The 17,851-nt window shown below is 45.3% G+C and overlaps 1 protein-coding gene across 5 annotated transcripts in view; it reads left to right on the top strand.

Moving 5' to 3' along the window:
• The first annotated feature begins 9,710 nt into the window (after positions 1-9,710).
• Ypel1 (yippee like 1) overlaps positions 9,711-17,851 on the top strand; it is a 31,236-nt gene continuing 23,095 nt past the window's right edge. For 4 of the 5 annotated variants that reach the window (XM_074061164.1, XM_074061163.1, XM_074061165.1 and 1 more), the window contains exon 1: positions 9,711-9,919. In XM_074061164.1, coding sequence (XP_073917265.1) covers positions 9,881-9,919 — 39 coding nt within the window. In that variant the 5' untranslated portion in view covers positions 9,711-9,880. Of the gene's footprint in view, positions 9,920-15,815; positions 16,058-16,567; positions 16,665-17,851 lie in introns of all 5 variants that reach the window. The other variant, XM_020160758.2, reaches the window with a different exon arrangement.

Here is a 17,851-nt window from a genome sequence, read left to right as displayed (position 1 = left end):
CACCCTCTTCTTATAAAGCCACCAGGATTCCATCATGATGATGTTGTCTAATCCTAATCACTTCCCAGAGGCCACATGTTCAAACACAATAGCCAGATTAAGTGTCCACTCTCTTAATACCTTTCACTGGGGATTGAATCTCAACACATGAAGCCTTGGAGGACACCCAAACCATTTTGAAACCATAGCAAGCAGTGACAGAGAATGTCTTTGCATTACCTCCTCCATGCTTTGATCCTTCCTGTACCACACAAATCCTAGTTACACCTGTGAATTGGTTAGCCTGTTGACCACTCTTCCAAAGTGACATCACCTGTTCTCTTGTCCCAGTAGGAAGTTCCTGGAAATCCCACTGTGGGGCCTGCTCTTTTCAAAATGCCTGCCATCTTTCTCAGACTCTGGAGCAAAGGGCAGCTCTGAACAGAGCCCCGAGGCTCCAATGGGCCACAGATCAGTGACTTTACCATCACCAGGTCACCAGTGCAGACTGTGGGGGTGGGAGAGTTGTTACGTAATGGGAATACAGCTTCAGTTTTGCAGGATGAATAGTGTTTTGGAGGGGGTGAGGGGGCAGCTCAGAGGTAGAGAACTTACCACGCAGGTACAAGGCCCTGAATTCCATCCCCAGTTCTAGGGGGAAAATAGTTGGAAAAAAGTGTTTGGAGATTGTATGCACATCAGTGTGAACATGCTTAATACTGCTAAACCGTATGCTTAAAAATGGTTTATGCCACTTGGCCTACATAGCAAGACCTGGTTTAAAAAAATAAATAATCCAAGTGAGGTGGTACATACCTATAATCCCAGCTATTCAGAAGGTGGAAGTAGGAGGTTTGCTGCCTAAGGCGGCCCAGGCAAAGCTGAGACCCTATCTATTCAAGTGGTAGAGTACCTACCTGGCAAATGTGAGGTCCTGAGTTCAATCCCCAATACTCTCAGAAAAAAAAATAATAACTTAGGCCCTTGGGGTCACATAGCAAGACCCTATCTCAAAAACTAAAAAATGGGCTGGGGATGAAGTTTGGTGGTAAAGTGTTTGCCTGGTATATGGGAGGCCCTGGGTTCCATTCCCCAGCACTGAAAAAAATAAAAAGATTTATGATGGTAAATTTTATAGTATGTGTATTTTATCACAATTTAAAGTAAAAATGCAGTATCTCAGGCCCCACTCCAAACTTACCATTTTAGTGTCCACATTTTCATGAGATCCCCCAAGTGCTTTGTTTAAGCTTTGAGAAACCCCGTGCCTTGGATACATAGCTACTCTGAAGATATAAATTCCCATGATTAGTTAACTATTTCTAATTAAAACATATAGTTTATTTTTCTCCCTCACTGTGGGAGTCAAGCCCTTTATCTTCTCATGTACTCCTTCATTTGCACAAAAAATGGAGAAATCTAGTGGCAGCTGGCAGGCTCCAAGGACAGCCTGGTGCCATGACAACCGCTTCCATCAATAACTTAATTTCATCTCTGTTCTTGTATGTTTCTCTCCTCAGTCCTAAAGCTGGAAATTTTTTAATTTGGGAAGAACTTAAGATGGCTCATGGTTGCTATGCTAACGGCCCTTGCATACTTCCTAATGCGTTTTAATATAATAAAGGAAACTATTGAGGAATCATAAAAGTTTAGAAATCAAGGGACTCTAGAAAGACTTCTTCCCAACCCTTCGCTTGACCGAGGACACCATTGAAATCCAGCCTGGTTAAGTCCTGTCTTGCACAGTTATCCCACCAGCCTGCTTTGAAGCTGGCTGGGATCACAGTTCAGCCCATGACAACCAATCAGACTAGACCCTCTGGGGAGACCTGCCATTCCCTTCTGATTGCCGTTCCTGTGAAGGTCTGGCTCCAGCACAGCAAACCAGTCCCCACAAGCTGCCATTCTTTTGTTTTTGCAGCGCTGGGGATGGAATCCAGGGCCTGGAACATGCCAGGCAAGTACTGTACAACTGAGCCACGCCCCTGCCCAGTGTTGGCTTTTCCTGAGAAACCCTGCATTGGGCTTCCTGAGAGGAAAGAGCTGGGAGTCAGGAGGAACACTAATGTTTCCTGAGCATCCACTCTGTGCCAGACAACTTGGATCTTAATCCTTGATCATTCTGCAGGGGTTGCTCATTAAGCCAAGAACAAAGCAAGACCCTGCCCTGGGCAGGTCATACGTCCTGATGATGGCAGATGGGCAATAAACCAAACAAAGAGAAATGCAGGCTCCTGAGGAATAATAAAGCTGGGTGAGGAAAGACAGCAGGGAGAATGAGGACAGCTAGTATCCAGAGTGTGGACAGAGAAGGCTGTTGTAAGCAGAACCCTAGAGAAGGGAGAGAGACTGCAAGTGCAGGGTCCTGCAAAGAAGCAGCAAGGAAGTGGATGTGTCTGGAGAGGAGTAATAGGGGCACTGAGTATGTAGCAAAGGGATAACTTCGCTCAGAGAAGGTTGACCTCTGCCCTTGACTTTTGAAAGGTGATCACTAAGCCCTGGAACAGTCCTGCCTGGGAGGAGAGTCTTTCTTTACCTGGGGCCTTAGATCGTTCACTGGAGATAGCCTCACTGTGTGATTTAATGTGGGCACAGCCACAGCAGGTAGTATTTAAGATCCACCCCAGAAAGACCAAGAATGTGATACATCATCAGCCCAGACTCGGGCTTTTACTCTTCAGGCCTTTTCCTGGAGGCTTTTGAAGAGGGACAAACTAGCTTTTCTTTTCTTTGATACAATTTTTTTTTGGCTGTACTGGGATTTGAACTCAGAACTCATGTTTGCTAGGCAGGCACTCTACCACTTAAGTCACTCCACCAGCCCTCTTCTTTTCTTTGAGACAGGGTCTTGCTATATAGGCCAGGCTGGTCTGGAACTCAGTATCCTCCTGCCTCACCCTTCAGGGTGCTGGGATTTTATATTATATGTGTGTGTGTGTGTGTGTGTGTGTGTGTGTGTGTGACCACACCCAGACAGACTGGCTTTTTCTATAAAAGAATGGATCTGTGAATAATAGAATTAAGGAGGCAAAGTCTGCAACTTGGGAGTCCTTGGACTTGGGTAATAATCTAAGCAAGAGATGACTGTGGATCAGCCCTGCCCCGGGGTGTGACAGCAAGAATGGGCCTACAGGACTTGCCCTGGTTTTGGCTATGGGGGGATGAGGGACAGAGAGGAGCTGAGGAGGACTCTGAGGCCTTGATCTGTGCTGGAAGGATGACAGAGCTTTTCACAAGATGGTGGAAACAGGCTTGATTTGGGACATTTTGAGTTGGAAATATCCGATAGGCTCCAAGTGGAATTTGGAGTAAGTAGACATGTGAACCTAGAGTTCAGGGAAGAGTTTGGGCTAAGGTATGCTTCTACTAGTTTTGAGGCTACAAATGGTGTGCGTGGCAAACCATCCTGAAGAGATCACCTACCACAAAAGCGTGAAGAAGAGACCTGAGGACTGAACCCTCGGGTCAGGAGGGTGAAGAGAGATGGGGAAGGGGTAGCCAGCAGGAAGGGAGAGAGAGGCCGTGACCAGCTGTATGAAGTGCCACAGGGACCATCCACTCTAAGCCCAGATGAAGTTTAGTGATGTGCAGGTGGAATGGTTGGGATGGAAACTTGAGAAGGGTGAAGACAGGAGGAACCTGGGCTAGGCCACTCCTGAATAATCTTGCCCTGATGGTTGCAGAGAACTATGGTGTCTTAACCCATTTTCTGTGGCTGTGAAGAAATCCCTGAGGGCTAGCAAAGTAACTCAAGTGGTAAGAACACATGCCTAGCAAATGTGAGACCCTGAGTTCAAACCCTATTGCCACTAAAAAAGAAAAGAGATGGACTGAAGGTGTGCCTCAAGTGGTAAAGTGCCTGCTTTGCAAGCGTGACACCCTGAGTTCAAACCCTAGTCCCACCAAAGAAGGAGAAGAAAAAGAAATCCCTGAAGCTGAGTGATTTGTACAGAAATGAGATTTATTTTGACCCACAGGGAGGCTGGTAGGTCCAAGATCAGGCATCTAGCAAGATCCTGGTGTTGCTTCAACTCCTGGCAGAAAGCAGAAAGGCAAGATAGGGACAAAACAAGAAGGGGTGGCTTCAATTTTGGCAGTATTGGAGTTCAAATTCAAGGTCTCATGCTTGCTAGGCACGCATTCTACCACTTGAGCCTAGCCCAGAGCCTCAATTTTTAACAACTCACTTTCTGGGGAACTAATTCAGTTTCCCAAGAATGAGAATCCATTTTCAAGCATTAATCCTTTTTTTTTTTGGCAGTACTGGGGTTTGAACTCAGAGCTTCTCTATTGCTAGGCAGGTGTTCTACCACATAAGCCAAGCCTCCAATTCAAGCATTAGTCCCTCTTAACTACCTTATCACCTCTTAAAGCCCCTCCTCTCAACACTGTCAATCAAACTTCAACATGTTTTTGAGGGGACAAACCATATCCAAACCACAGTGTGTGGGGATTGCTGAAGGTGAAGATAGAGTTTACAGTGCATTTTATTCCGATGGGAAAGACAGGGGTTGAGGATGCAGGAGATGAGGACCCTATGTTCATGACAGTAGGTAAGTAGGCAGGGGAGGTCTCTGGAGGGATGTTTAATGGTGGAGGCAGGAAAGAATTCTCTCCCAGCCAGCGCCGGTGGCTCACACATGTAATCCTAGCTACTCAGGAGGCAGAAATTAGGAGGATCTCAGTTCAAAGCCAGCTCAGGCAAATAGTTCAAGAGACCCTATCTCGAAAAAACCCAACACAAAAAGGGCTAGTGGACTAGCTCAAAGTGTAAGCCCTGAGTACAAGCCCCAGTACCACAAAAAAAAAAAAAGAAAGAAAGAAAGAAGGAAAAGATGCAAAGAAGAATCCCAGCCTGGGCTGCTGGAAAGGTTATGGACAGTGTGACAACGAGAACCAGCCACGGGTGGTAGATCACCGGCCATGATGATATGTGTGTTGTGAGTTCATGTCTTGGATAGTTAATGAAATTGTGTTAGCTTTCCATTACTAAGGCAAAATACCTGAGAAAATCAACTTGAAGGAAGAAAGATTTATTTTGGCTCGCCATTTCAGAGGTTTCAGTCCATGGTCACTTTGTTCCATAGTTCCTGGGCCTGCTGTAAGGCAGGGAGCCAACTGCTCACCTCATGGTAGCCAGAAAGCAAAAAGAGAGGGCGGGGAAGGAGCTGGGGACAAAATATTCCCTTCAAAGTCACACGGCCAGTGACACTTCCTCCAACTAAACCCTACTTCCTAAAGCGTCTGCCACCTCCCGGTAGCCCATTAAGCAATGAATCAATCAATGGGCCAGTCCATTAATGGATCAGAACTCTCTCAATCCATGCACCTTCCAAAGACCCACCTTTGAACACTGCTGCACTGGGGACCAAGCCTTCAAAACATGAGCTTATGGGGGACATTTCAGATCCTAATCATAGCAGAAATCAAAATAGAAAAGAATAAAAAATGTTAGAGCATTACACAAAATTACAGCATCTATTAAATTGTGAACATTTATATGTATATATATATATATATATGTTCACACTATAAAAATGTTTTAATTATTTTTATTGTGGTGAAATATATACAAGTTGAAAAATCCCTTATCCAAAATACTTGGGACCAGAAGTGTTTTAGAATTCCCATTTTTCAAATATTTGCATATACATAATGAGATCTCCTTATACACATCACTTGAAGGTTATCTTGTACAAGATTTTTCGTGTACTTGTGTTTTGAATACACTCCATTACATGAGGTTAATTGTAGAATTTTCTGTTTGTGGCACTCAAAATGTTTCAAATCTTGGAGTATTTGGGAGGTTGGATTTTCAGATTAGAAATGCGAAACCTGGGTAACAAAGTTTATCATTTTAACAAATTTTTTTTGGCGGTACTGAGGTTTGAACTCAGGGCCTCACACTTGTTAGGTAGGCACTGTACCACTTGAGCCATGCTACCAGCCCTGTTTTATTTGAGATAGAGTTTTGAGAACTATTTACCTGGGCAGGCTTCAATCCTCAATCCTCCTGATCTCTGCCTCCTGAATAGCTGGGATTACAGGGGTAACTCACCAGCACCTGGCAATTTTAAATGTATTATTCAATGGCATTAAGTAAGTTCATATTGTGCAGTGACTCCACTATTTTCAAGTGGTACAGCACCTACCTAACAAGTGTGAGGCCCTGAGTTCAAACCTCAGTACCACAAAAAGATGTGCACCATACTAATTCTTAGTAAAATACAAATTAAAACAAGGAGATACTACCTCCCACCTATTAGGATGGCAACTATCAAACAAAACAAAAATATATGTAGGTGAAGATGTGGAGAAATTGGAACCCTGTTCACTGTTGATGGGAATGTACAATGATATAGCCACTTTGGAATAAATGTAGAATTACTCCATGGTTTGAAAATTCCTGCTCTGAGTTATATAACCCAAATCACTAAAAGCATGGTCTCAAGGAGATATTTGTACAGTCGTGTTCCTACCAACACTATTCACAATAGCCAGAAGGTGGAAGCAGCTCGACAGATGAGTGAATAAATATACAAAAGAGTATTATTCAGCCCAGAAAGGAACAAAATTGTAACACGTGCTGCAATGCGGATGAAACTTGAGGACATTATGCTAAGTGAAATAATTAAGCTGCAAAAAGACAAATACTGTGTGATTCCATTTACCTGAGGTATGTAAAGTGGTCAAACTCAGAGACAGAAAGTAGACAGGTGGTTTCTAGGGGCTGGAGCAGGGGATTATGTGGGGTTATTGTTTCATAAGAGTGGAATTTCAGAGCTTAAGATGAACATTGTTCATGAATGCACAACACTATAAATGTATTTACACCTTGGAACTATGCACTTAAAAAGAAAGAAAATGATAAATTTCATGCTATGTGTATTTTACTACATTATGCAAAATTGGGTAAAAAATTTTGAAAGATGCTGGTCAGTGGTCAGCAATAGGGTCATGCAAAACACAAGACCTGCTGGGTGCTGGTGGCTCACGCCTGTAATCATAACTACTAAGGAGGCAGACATCAGGAGGATCATGGTTCAAAGTCAACCCCAGGCAAATAGTTCTCAAGACCCTATCTTGAAAAAACCCAACACGAAAAAGGGCTGGTGGAGTGGCTCAAGGAATAGGCCCTGAGTTTAAACCTCAGTATTGCAAGAAAAAAAAACAAAACAAAAACAGAAACAAAAAAACCCACAAGACCCTTACAGGAGAGAGGCCAATGCACCTCTGGCAGGATCCTCTATAGTTCATACATATATTGAAATCATTTAGACTTTAAGAAATGTTGTATCTCTAAGAATGATACCATGTGTTCTAATGCAGAGAATGATAATGAATCAGGTGCTAAAATTTTCAAGCTAGGGAGTCTGCAGAAATAGGGAAGAAATAATCTAAGTGCTGACCCACTACATATCATTAGATATTTATGAATGTTACATTTAATATTCAGTCACTAAACGTATTTATGAAGACTGCAACGGCTTGCAGAAATTCCCCCTTTTAAAAAGCAGGATACAGGGCTGGCAGAGTGGCTCCAATAGTAGAGTACCTGCCTGACAAGTTCGAATCCCAGTACCACTAAAACCCTGAGTTCAAACCCCAGTACCACTAACACAAAAGCAGGATACAAAGTGAAATAGTGCCGAGTGCCAGTGGCTCACACCTGTAATCCTAGCTACTTGGGAGGCTGAGATTGGGACGATTGAGGTTTGATGCCAGCCCTTCATGATACCCCCCATCTCCAAAATAAAAAGAGCAAAATGGACTGGAGGTGTGGCTCAAGTGGTAGGATGCTGGCTTTGCAAGTGTGAAGCCCTGAGTTCAAGCCCCAGTCCCAACAACAACAACAAAAAAATTATATAGTGGTCTGTGGTTTGCAGCTCAGTGCTAGAGCAGTTGCCTTCCATTCGGAGGCCTTGGATTTGATCCCCAGTAGAGGGAAAATTTACCACTAGTAAGTGAAATAATTAAGCCAGAAAAAGACAAAATAATTATTTCTCACGTGAAGTATGCAAAGTAGTCAAATTCATTGAGGGTGGCTCACACTTGTAATCGAGAGACCCTATCTGGAAAAAAAAAAATCACAAAAAGATGACTGGTGGAGTGGCTCAAGTAGCAGCATGCCTGCCTAGCAAACATGAGACCTTGAGTTCAAGCCCTAGAGTTGCCAAAAAAAAAAAAAAATTGTTTATCCTTGAACCACGTCAAAATTAGTATTTTTTCCAACAAAAGACAGGCTGAGAAAACTTCTGCAATTTAGGAAGAACAACAAAGGCTTAATATTTAAGAGGATCAAAGCAATCTATTCACAAGAAAAAAAGGAAACCGAAGGAGACCTGAAATGGCAAACAGTAAATGAAAAGATGTTAAAACTTATCTGAAAAAAAATGCATCTTAAAATGATCGTGAGATTCTATTTAGCAGCCAGGAAGTTTGTAGAAACAGGGAGTTGGAGGAAACACTAGAAAGAATCCTTAAATAAATGGTGACTAATGTTTAACAGTCAATACCCAGCTGCCATCTAAGTTATGAATTGGGGACACACTCAGCCACAGAGATCTTTACAAACACAATGGTTTGCAATAAAGCAACAACACTCTCTAGAGGACACTAACATGTAGTAAAATGTTACATGCATTGTGATCCTCCACAGCGTTTTGTTTTCTGGTGGGACTGGGATTTGAACTCAGAGCCTCACGCTTGCTATCAGGCACTGTACCACTTAAGCCACTCTACCAGTCCTCCAACTGTGTGTTTTTTTTTTTTTTTTTTTTTTTTTTTTTTTTTTGGTGCTGGGATCGAACCCAGGGCCTCACGCATGCTAGGCAAGCGCTGTACCGCTGAGCTACATCCCAGCCCCCTCCAACTGTGTGTTTTTTAATGATGTCATATAAAAACCGGTTTACAGAGAAGTGATGTAGGACAAAGAAAATAATGTCATTAGAAGTATGGGGCGGGGACGGACCCACACGCAGTTGTAGATACGGAGAGGGTATGGACTACTTGTGGGGAAGTCCTGTCTGCTCCGATTTGGGGGTTCCGAACCAGAATCAGTGTCCAGAGCCGACCTGGAGGTTCTCACGTGGCGAGGGAATGGTAATGGGGTGGCTTGCAGAGTTGAGAGACAGTGGTGGGGATAAGAGAGCACTAAGGACCCCGCACCTTCGGAACCCAACTGCAGAGAGATCCCCGCAACTAAGACCCTACCAAGGCGCACGTCCCAGCTGTGCGGTCCCTGAATGCGGCCTATAGCGTGGACCGGGCGGACACCAACGACCGCGGCCAAGGCACCTGTGCGGGGGTCGCGTAACCACTCCGACCCCTAGAGCTGCAGGTTCAGCACGTCCACCCCCCCAGCCACACTTGCCGGAATGAGTCCCACGGCCGCCCCGCCCCGCGCCCTTATAGGGGCAGCCGGCGCCTGCGCTCTGTACTCCTCGCTGTGCCCGCCCCCACGCCACGCCCCTCCCCGTGAGGCCCCGCCCCCGCAGATATAGGCTCTTACAGGCTAGCTCTAAAGGCCGTGTACGACGGCCCAGCCAATGGGAGTGCGGCGCGCCCCGCGGCACGTGCACCCCCTCTCCCTCCCGCCCAGTCGGGTGGGAACCGACTCGGCTCCGCCGGGCGGAGCGCGCGGGGCGGGGACGCACGAGTCGGGACGGAGGAATGGGCGGGACGGGGGCGGGCACGGCGAGCTGATTGGCTAGAGCTGCGTTCCGAGGCCGTTAACGGCGGCTGGGCCGGGCCGCTGCTCCAAAACAAAGGGCAGGCGGCCCACGGGGCGGTGGCGGGAGGATGCCTCGCGCCCGGTCTAGGCGCCAGCAACCGGAGCGCGTCCCGGGCCTCGCCGAGGCCGCCTGAGAGCCGAGCCCGCGCTGACCGAGGCCTGGTCCGGATGGGCGCTGCGGGTCGGGGCGCGGACCGCCGAGCGGCCGTGAGTACTGGCGGGCCTCCATACGGTTGCGCGTGCGGTTACTTTGTGGCAAGCTAATGGCACTGTGGCTGTGGGCGGACCCGGGAAGCACCTGTTGGGCATCCGGGCGGGCGGGGGCGCGAACAAGGCGGACCCTTTGACTTTGTTGTCTTTAGATTGTTTGATGTGTTATTTGTTCACTCCTTTTGGAAACAGACCTCAAAACCTAATCTTTGTTTCTCTCCCCCACCCCTTAGCTTCCTCTGCCTTGAAGAGATTTACAGAAAATGAACTAGATGCCTAGTGATTAATTTCTTTTCTCTCGCTAGTTAAAACACACACACATGCACACAAAATTGGAGAGGGAAATGAAGACAAAAGATGTCTCCAATAAAGGAATGTTTCTTTAGATGGGGAAACATTTTTAAGTTGCCCACATGAAAATCATAAGTAAAATGAATTGTCTTCCTTGTTTGTCACTTTTGGCACTAAGCTTTATTAACTCAGAGATTACAAAAGCATGAGGTTCAGAAACGTGCCTGCCACATACCGACTTTTTTTTTTCCTTTATCGGGACTTGAACTCAAGTCCTGCACCTTGAGCTACTCCACCAGCCCTTTTTGTGTTAGGTATTTTCGAGATAGGGTCTCGCAAACTGTTTGCCCAGACTGGCTTCAAACTGCGATCCTCCTGATCTCTGCCTGCTGAGTGGCTAGAATTACAGGTGTGCGCCAGTGGCGCCCGCCTCACAAATTGATATCTTTGATGTCCAAATTATGTAATTAGGATAGAAGGCAGGAAGAAATTCTATTTTAGATAGATAACGGACATGAAAAATACCAGTTTCCCCACCCCAAACCTGTCGCATTTCTTCTTCCTCTGCCTATGGCTATACAAAACTCACCTTGACCTGCTTAGACTTGGCCAAGAATGGTATTCTTTCCACCCACCAATCCCTTCCTCTCCTAAACTACTAAGGCCTCCACTCCTCTGGGGAGCATTTCCAGGCCTTTCAGCTGAGCAAGCTGCCCTTTCAAATCACCAGTATACCCTTTAGCCTCTGCTGTGTTTTAGAAGGTGCTAAATGTTTACTGAGCACCTGCCCTATACTTGATCCCTTTACTATAAAGTCTTATGATGATTCACTGATTCCCCTACTGGTGCAGTGAGCTCTTGGGGGCCAGGTTTGAGGAATGCTGATACTCAGGTATCCTAGAACTTTGTGCCCCTCCCTGGCGCCCCACATGATTACAGGTACCCCTACTTAAGAGACCAGAGCAAATTCCTACCTTAGCATGAGCACATAGCATATAGTACAGGGTCTGACCTATAGCAGACACTTAAAAGCAAAACAACAAAAATATACTGAATGATATTAGTTACCAATCTGAACAATAGTCTTTTTGGGTTTTTGTTTGTTTTTATTTTGTTGGAGATGGGGCTCAAACCCAGGGTCTTGGGCATGCTAGGCAAGTGCTCAACCACTGGTTTTACCTCCAGCCTCTCATCCTCTTTTTCTTTCTTTTTGTTTGTTGGTGGGTCTGGGGTTTGAACTCAGGATTTTGTGCTTAACAAAGCAAGCTCTCTATCACTTTAGCCACACCTCCAGTTCATTTCACTCTGGTTGTTTTGGAGATGAGGTCTCACAAACTATTTGCCTGGGCTGGCCTCAAAAATCAATCCTCCCAATCTCAGCCTCTCAGGTAGCTAGGATTACAGATGTTAGATACTGGCATATAGCTCAGCCCCTGTTTATAAAATAAGCTTATTTTTAAATAACTTGAGATTTACATAAAAGTTGATGGGATGTAGTTTAGTGGTAGAGCAGGTACTGAGCAAGAGGCCCTGGTTCCATATCCAGCATCAAAAACAAAACAAAAGGTGCAAACACTGGCAGTCCCACTGTACCTCACAGTTTTCCCACCTGTTAAACCATCCTGCATTGTGGTACATTAAGTCAAAAAACTGATCTGGGTTCATCCTTTTAAATTCCAGGCATCAAGTACAATGGAAATTGTACCAAAGTTGCTAAAATTGTCTCATCATGTTGACAGCAGTGTTTTCTGTAATGTCTGTCCTCTGATTTCTGCCTGTCATTCACTAAATTTCACAGCTCCTATGTCAAGGGACAAGGCTGGAGAGGGCAGGGAAGCATGCGGTTTTAATGTGGTTTTTCTGTGTGGAAGGCTGACAAATGCACTGAAATCAGTTTAGAATATGAAGAAGCAGAAAACTTCCTATTTACTTACTTACTTTATTTGTTTATTTATTTATTGGTGCTGGAGCTCCAACCCAGGGCCTTTCCTACTAGGTAAGTGCTTTACCACTGAACTACACCTCGTGCAGTCCTACTGCTTTAAAACCATTCTCTGACACTCTTCATTGGAAAAATCATTGGCTACTTAAATAAAAATGTCTTTTTTTTCTTTTCAAAAACAGCAGGAGGGCAAAATAGATCCTCCCTGGGAAGGGTGGTACCGTGGGAGGGGGGGATATGGTGGAAATACTGTGTACTCATGCATGTAAATGGAAAAATGAGACCTGTTGAAACTATTCCAGAAGGGGGGAATAAAGGAGAATGGTGGAAGAGGTGCATTAAACTATGATATATTAAACTTGTGTAAATATCATAATACAGCACCAGTACAATAATATGATAATAATATATATAATAAAAAATCCAACTGTGCTAAATTATGTGTAAGAAATATACAAGAAAAAAATCATTGGCTAAAAAAAATTTTTAAGTAGTTAGATCTGATAACCAGTGAAGCCTAAATGGTGGGATTTGGAGGGAGGAGAGGATGCTGTGATTAAGTCCAGAGCCTTAAGCATATTCTCTACCACTGAGTTACATCCCCAGCTTGGAGTTGTAATTTTACCAGAAGATTTGAGCAGAGGTTGGAGAAAGTTCTGAATAGCTGAGACATGGAAAACTAAGGATTTTGGGGAGAGCAATTTGAGATGATTTTGGGAAAGACATCAAGGGGATGAAATCAGTTCAGCCAGTCAAGTGACATTCCTCCTATGATAGAAATGCTGGGGTCCTGCTGAAAACCATCAGTAGATAATAAAATGGAAATCCTGGAGCTAACCCACTGTTGTCCATGTGCTAGGAAGGTGTTAAGAGATCCTCCTACTGGTAGGATTCCTGGTGGGATTTATGAGCTTGCTGGCCCTCTGCTATCCTGTAATATCAGTGACAGTATGCCGTGGTCATGAGGCCCTTGCCTGGCATTTAAACTGTGACCAAGGATTACTTCCCACCCTTAACACCTCATGTGATTTTCTGGACTATGTTGTGAGCCCCACTTTACAGATAAGGTAAAAAATTGACTCAAGGTCCCAAAGCCAACAACTGTGTGGCACATTTTTAATTGAATCCTGAGAAGCCTGTCAAAGCAAATCAACCTTTTCTCCAGCTCTGTTTCAATGGTGGCATCATCTCTCTTACAAATCTCACCTGCTTGCTCTCTCATGGTGCTACCTGTCTTCTGTGGCATATACCCCCTTGAACACTGAACTCCCTTTCTGGTTTCTCTTTAGGTCACTAGCTTTTCTCTTTCCTTGTCCCAAAGCATGACAACTTTAGTCACAGCAGCATGTGACTAAATAAAATAATTTAAAATTCTCAGCCTCTTTTTCTCTTCTTTAATTTGACTTTCTAGGGCAGCTTTATGTGCAGTTCCTACATCTCCCCTCTTCTTATTTGTAAGGACACTAGGTACCTCTGCTAGAGTGTGTCCTAGGGCATAGCTGTGGAAATATTGATAGTAGTGATAGAAGTTAGAAAAAATGTATTACAGGTTCTTAAAGGCTAAGTGCAGACACATCAGTAATCTTCAGGAAGATGGAGGATTCAGGACTTGAGTTTCCCAGGTGGAGAGTTGTAGGACACAGTGGGCCTTGAGGTGTCTTGCCCACTGGGCAATGAAGGTATCAGACAGAGTCCCTCAAGTTCCCAAGAGAGTGGAGGCTGGTAGGCATCCCCAGTGGGCCAAGAGAGCCTCATCTCAGAGCAGCTGAGATGCTCTTTTTCCTCCAGTGAGCCTTCTAGTCTGCCAAGGCTGCAGTGACTGAAGTACGGAGGAAGACTTGTCATCCCATGATTTAAGTAGGGAGAAAATAGATCTATGTGTAAAGGGAAGCTGTTGCTATCAGAGGCAAATTGTACCCATGCTGTAGCCCATCCAGGCCTTTCCATTCCTGTGAGCGCATGGACTGTGAGTTTGAATAGTCAGTTCATATACTTGGCATGAAAATGTAAAAATACAAAAAAAAAAGCAAACAATGAAAGGAAGCCACCTTCTCTGCCCTTCCTTGCTCTTGCCTGAAGCCCCACATTGGAAATTTTCTCATACATGTTTATTAGGACAGGTCTCTTGGTGAAACTTAGGGGTGGTTTATAATTTTTTGATTATTACAGGCAAAATTGTGACCACTTTTATCCATTTATTTTGCACATATGCAAGCCAGTCTGGAGGTAAACTGGATGGCCCCTCCTGTCCAGGGATGAGTGTCCAGGAATGCTGTGGGGACTTCCAAGTAGCTATATCATAGTGTTTTCAGTAGTGGCCTTATCAACTTTGTGGGTTTTTTTCTTAAGAGATGGGTCTCTGTTTATGTTGCCCAAGCCAGCTTCCAACTCCTAAAGTGATTCTCCTATTTCAGCTTCCCAAATAGCTGAGACTACAGACATGTACCCCCATACCTGGCTCAATGTTTTTTGTTGTTGCTTTGAGACAGTCTTGCTGTGTAGCCCAAGCTTGTCTCAAACTCGCTACATAGCCCAGGCTGATCTCAAACTTGTGATCCTCCTACTTCTGCCTCCCAAGTCCTAGAACTACAGTGGTACACCACTGCCCCGACTTCAGTTTTTGTTTAACCCTTGCCAGCCTGCTAGCTGTGAGACACATATATTCTGCCTTCTGTTTGTATTGAGAAGTGAAGTTGCATGTCTGTTTGTGTATCTGTAGACACAGTTGTCCAGGCTGTGGACTTCCTAGTTTTGAGTCCAGCTCCGCAGCTTACTAGCTGTACAGCCTTGAGCAGGTTGCTTAACCTTACCTATCTGCACAGTAGGTCTAAGAACACATCTGTCTAACACATATGAATAAAATAAAATAAAAAAAAGAACACATCTCTCTCTCTCCCTCCCTCTCCCTCCCTCTCTCTCCTTCTCTCTCCCTCTCTCTCCCTCTCTCTCCCTCTTTCTCTTCCTCTCTCTCCTTCTGTCTGTCTCTCTCTCTCTCTCTCTGTTTTCAGTACTTGGGTTTGAAGTCAGGGCCTATACCTTCAGCCTCTCCACCAGCCCTTTTATGTGATGGGTTTTTTCAAGATAGGGTCTCACGAACTATTTGCTTCAAACCACAGTCCTCCTGATCTCTGCCTCCTGAGTAGCTAGGATTACAGGTATGAGCCACTAACGCCTGGCCAGAACACACCTCCCTTAGGATTGGTGCTAACACGTGGTTTTCACACAGTACACTGCTTAGCAAGTTTGGCTACTGGGCTATTTGTGAGCTGCATAGTTTCTGTTCCTTAAGCTGGTGGCTCAGTCTGTTGGTTCTCGCTCTGAGATAGTGGTAGCCTTTCCTCTTTTTAATCCTTAGGATTGTGCCTTTGTCAGTGAGTGATCAGAGAGGAGACAGAACAGTAGGGAGGCCTCTTCCATGGAGAGAATGTGGTTGCTGCTGGAGGAAGGAATGAGAGGGGATGGGAATTAGATCACTTACCTGTGGGGTCCTGTCTCCCCTCCCCTGGGAAATGGGCCTGCTGTCCTCAGTGCATGCTGCCTACTTAGGGTTTTGCTTTCTTTATGAGCTCTGGCTTAACACGGCAAGGCTACCTGAGCATCTGCTGTTATCTTTTTGAGCAACATTTTCATTCCTGTGCTCCCTGGAATTTTGTTCACCAGGCACACCGGCAACTTCATAGTCAAGTCGCGCAGAAACCTCAGTTCAGTCTGACTGCAGCCTGTGACATTAATGTGCTCATTCTTTGTGTGCCTGGTGGCCTCCTTTTGCCTCAAGACAACCTGGAAGGCTCTGCAGGTGATGTTATGGGGGACCATCTGCCAGATGGTGGTGGTGCCGGAGCAAAAGCAGAACATCACAGGAACAGAGAGGAATGGGTCTGCAGCTAACAAGGCCACTTGCGGTGAGCACTGCTGGGGAGGTCAAGAAGGAGGTGGTCTCAGGCAGTCGGTACCTCATCTTATTGGGTGTCGAAAGCAGCTGGGGCTTGGGATTATTCCCCAGTGTTTCTGTCCTTAGAAGTGTGGTAATTGCACCATGTGGACATGGGCCTGATTCACATTCTCTTAAAATAATTTTATGTGCTTATTTCAGGAGAGAAACTTCTGGAATTCAGAAAATTGTTTTTGCTCAAAAAACTACCTCACAGCAGTATTGGTTAGGGAGATGGTAGCTGCCTTCCAAATGCAGGGACTGCAATGTCCTATAGTAGACATATGAGTTACCCAGCATTTGCCTTTCAGTTACTTTAAGGTGCTTCCTAATTTGTCAGCAGGTTCTGTAAAAGCCCACTTATACACTGGTTGCTTGAAACTTGGCCATGATTCCCCCAGTGCAATAGTCAGTGTCTGATTTCAAAGGTATGTTCAAACGACTCGATAGACATAGCATAACGTCATGCCATGCTTTGCAGGGACTTCATCTGCAGACCCAGGAATCCTGTTGAAGGCTGGTGATGAGGGTGGCAGGCCAAGGTCACCTGACAGTTGTATGAGGCACTTGTGCAGTGAGTGAGTCACAACTCTGCCTGTTTTTCTTTTACTTTTTTTTTTTTTTTTGACATTCCTGGGGTTTGAACTCAGGGCTTTGTGCTTTCTAGGCACACTCTCTACCAGTTGAGCCATGCCTCCAGCCCTTTTTTCTTTGGTTATTTTGAAGATAAGATCTTGCTTTTTTGCCCAGGCTAGTCCAGATTGAATCCTCCTATTTAATGCTTCCCAGTGTAGGTTAGATGGCAGGCGCACACCACCACACCTAGCTTGTTCTGGTTGAGATGGGGTTTTGCAAACTTTTTTATGCCTGAGCTGGCCTTTGAATCATGATCCTCCTAATCTCAGCCTTCCAAGTAGCTAGTATTGTAGGAATGAGCCACTGGTGCCTGAGTACTGATCTGCCTGCCTTTGAAAGGCTGACAGTGAGCAGTGAGAATAGACCAGGCTTAGTAGAGGCCACTATAAGAAGGGGGCTTTCAGAACATCCAAGTACAGGTAGGCTCTTCAGGTAAGGAGACCTTGGGATAGGGCCCATACAGTGAAGGTCTCCAAATAAGGCAAATGGGAGCTACTGTCTGAGAAACAAGGCTCCTTTGGTTGAAAATTGGAGGCCTTTGTAATAGTGGTGACCTTTAGTGGTTACTATGCATGGCCCTGTAGTGAACAAGTTCACTTAATTAGTATTCCTCCCTCTAAACCAAGCAGTCAGTAGTATCATCCATTCCTAGGAGGAATCAGAGAAACTAGCAGGCAGAGGGCCAGAGCTGCGATTTAAGTGTGTTGTTGCACCTGCCCCACATTTGGAAGGCTCAGCCAGTACTATTTGCAAATGTGCTGTGAAGACCCAGGAATGGAAAAGAGACAAGTGATGAGGACCTGGCAGGGCTGTTGTCCCCAGGGTGATGTCTGTGCTGGGAGCAAATAGAGAACAAATACAGAATGAAGGAGACTTACACATGAGGTGCCCCTGAGCAACACTGAAGGGGCTGGTGGTTGACCTCCACTTAATGACAGCAGTGCACCACTTCCTGCCCCAGACACATGAGGTTAGAGGGTCCCCCCCAGGGACTTGACCAGCTTCTCTTAGTGCTTACCTCTCTCAGGCCATGTGGGACAAATAACAGAAAGCACCTGGGATTTGGAGGCAGCCACCTGCCTATGGGGCCATGGCAGCCACCTTGGCATTTGGGACCTCACAGTCACAC

This window comes from Castor canadensis, chromosome 18 (assembly GCF_047511655.1).
Source record: "Castor canadensis chromosome 18, mCasCan1.hap1v2, whole genome shotgun sequence".
Classification (NCBI taxonomy): domain Eukaryota; kingdom Metazoa; phylum Chordata; class Mammalia; order Rodentia; family Castoridae; genus Castor; species Castor canadensis.
This window is presented reverse-complemented; position numbering and strand designations above follow the sequence as displayed.